The 2,402-nt window shown below is 35.0% G+C and overlaps 1 protein-coding gene across 1 annotated transcript; it reads right to left on the bottom strand.

Annotated features, from left to right (window-relative positions):
* Positions 1–608: 608 nt before the first annotated feature.
* LOC122085210 (polygalacturonase non-catalytic subunit AroGP2-like) lies at positions 609–1,899 on the bottom strand. Its single transcript, XM_042653684.1, has 2 exons — positions 1,794–1,899; positions 609–1,688 (listed from the first exon to the last, which is right to left on the bottom strand). The coding sequence occupies exons 1-2, from the start codon at positions 1,845–1,847 to the stop codon at positions 711–713; spliced, it is 1,032 nt and encodes a 343-aa protein (XP_042509618.1). The 5' UTR covers positions 1,848–1,899; the 3' UTR covers positions 609–710.
* Positions 1,900–2,402: the final 503 nt, after the last annotated feature.

Raw genomic sequence — 2,402 nt, 5'->3', positions numbered from 1 at the left:
CCAAGGGATTTTATGATTCCGGATACATGTCACCACTGCCATAGATTCTTACTTAGTATGAAGGCATTGGAATGAATTTCATGGTGGAATTTCATGCTTTCTTCCATGGCTTGCAGAGTGCTCATGATTTGGGGTTTGAAAGCTATGGATTGAGTATGACAGCCTTCCCATGAAAAATCCCACCTGCTCTCAGACACCAAGGATTGCCATGGGAGCACCCATCAATGTTCGACTTATAAAAATTTGATGGAAGAAAACTCTAGTACAAGTCCAAAATTCTCTTTGGCAAAGGCACCTCAATATAAATCATTAACTTCTTAGACAAAACAGAGTCTGCCATAGAAGATACATGAACCGACACCGGAGAAGAGAAATCTTGGAGATCTCTCATAATAGACTTCACCACACACGATGGACGCCGACATTGATCTTCAGAATTCCTCATATTTCTCTTATAATGGAATGTTTGAAGAAAGTAAAATCTATCTTAAAGAATTTGTTTCAAATGTACTTTTTCTTGTTGGATTGATTATGTATAGGGCATATTTTTTTCTTTTGATTGTAGATTGTTCATCTAGTATGTTGAACAATTGAAGAACAAAACTATATTGAAACTTTAGATATGACTTTATTCATCCTTCAAATATCATATGCAGTAACATGTAATACAAACAAGAGAGTTTTGTGATAACCAAATCTTAAAATTCTTCTCAATCTAGAGTTGGTGTCCAAACCACTCCATTCTCATTTATCCAATGGCAGACTTCAATTAGGCCAGGGCCAAAACCTAGCAGCCTAAAAGCAATATGGTTAGGATTCCAAGATGATGTATCATAGTGGCATGCCATGATGGCATGATTCACTTTCTTCCTTGCATGTATATCAACTGCATATACTTTTACTTTAGGTAATACATGACAATAATAGACTTGAAATAGAAATGGCATACTATGACATAAGACTGGTGGTTTTAAGAGGTTTCCATAGATGAGTCTCACAACTCCAATTGTAACATTCTCATAAGATCCTTCAATGCTCTTAGTACTCCATAAGCGTATATGATGCCCTAATTTCTCGACAACAAAATCAATTAGATCTTCTGCTGAAACTGCACAAGTTCCTTTTTCACCTCCAATAAGTCTTTTCTCACATATCTCAAGGGTGTTTTCAATATACTCATCCATAACTGATTTATCCACCACACCAAAAAGCTGCTTTAATTGATTTTTCCGAGCTAAGGAAAATGGGATTTTTAATGCCATAGATTGTGGCAAGAATGATTTATAAGACATTGGGTCCCTTAGATCAGGGACATGTATGAAACCTCCCTCCTTAACCATTGACTTCCGAAAATATGGTAATCCCCCTTGGCTAGCAACCGACAATGGTGTTTCATTTGGAAAGTCTTCATATTTCAGTTTGTCACCATTCCACTGGGCTGTTGGTGGCAAAGTTATGTCTGTCGTTTTCTTCTTCACCAGTGCATTTGTAGAACAAGCAGCATTAGCCTGCTTACAGAACGAACGTAGGTGAGAATACAATTCATTTTCCTCAATAAGTTTCACAAACACTGCCACTTGATGGTGACTTAATGGAGAAGCCTTAGCAGCTAACCAATTTGGAGGGTGTGGAAGATCAATAATATGCTCTTCCCAGTACTGTGAAAAAGCATTTTTTGCTTGAGAACCCTGCAATATCATGGGTAAAAAATTAAAACCAAATAAGAAAGATAAAATAGGAACAAACAACTACATTGAAACAAATTGATAATAGAAAAACATAATTTCTCTTACACTATAATAGTGTGCTACTATTAGAAGTCCAAGCAACAAAATGGAATGTGTCATAGTGGAGCTGAAATAGTGAACAGAATAAATTGGGACTGTGCTCTTGTGGGAATGGGTTGTTTCAAGGAGAGGGGATGTCTGAATTTATATTGAGTTAAATTTTTGTAGTATCAAAAAATAGTAAAATGGTAGAAATTTATGTCCATCCTTTAAGCAGCTAAATGTATTCTATAATTTCACAATTTCCTATATGAAAAAGTGAAAGAAAAGAAAAAACTTTTCTTTTATGAATACTGTTAAGGAAACATTCTACTACCCTTCAGCCCTCATAATTTTAGATACCAAAATTATTTCTCAGTTTTGAATCATTCTCATAAACCCAGTTTTCTTATTTATATTTATCATATGGCTAGGTCATTGTGTAAATCATAACCATTATAGTCAAAGAAAAGCTTCAAGAACTTACCCATTAATGATATATATGAATGTAAAGTGTGGAGAATGTTGGGGTTGGGTATGTCGTGTATTATGTGTATCTATATTATTATGAGTTTGTATTTATAATCGGGTTAGGTTTGGGATCCATCACATATATGGGGGTATAATTGTAATTAT

This window comes from Macadamia integrifolia, chromosome 7 (assembly GCF_013358625.1).
Source record: "Macadamia integrifolia cultivar HAES 741 chromosome 7, SCU_Mint_v3, whole genome shotgun sequence".
Lineage (NCBI taxonomy): Eukaryota > Viridiplantae > Streptophyta > Magnoliopsida > Proteales > Proteaceae > Macadamia > Macadamia integrifolia.
The sequence above is the reverse complement of the archived record's forward strand: the minus strand, read 5'-3'. Positions and strand labels throughout refer to the sequence as shown.

Excerpts from the sequence above, each read along its gene's own strand:
- LOC122085210 (XM_042653684.1), bottom strand. The coding sequence starts at position 1,847 with ATGACACATTCCATTTTGTTGCTTGGACTTCTAATAGTAGCACACTAT. Across the intron at positions 1,689-1,793 it reads TAGTAGCACACTATTATAGT|GGTTCTCAAGCAAAAAATGC; the intron begins GTAAGAGAAATT and ends ATGATATTGCAG.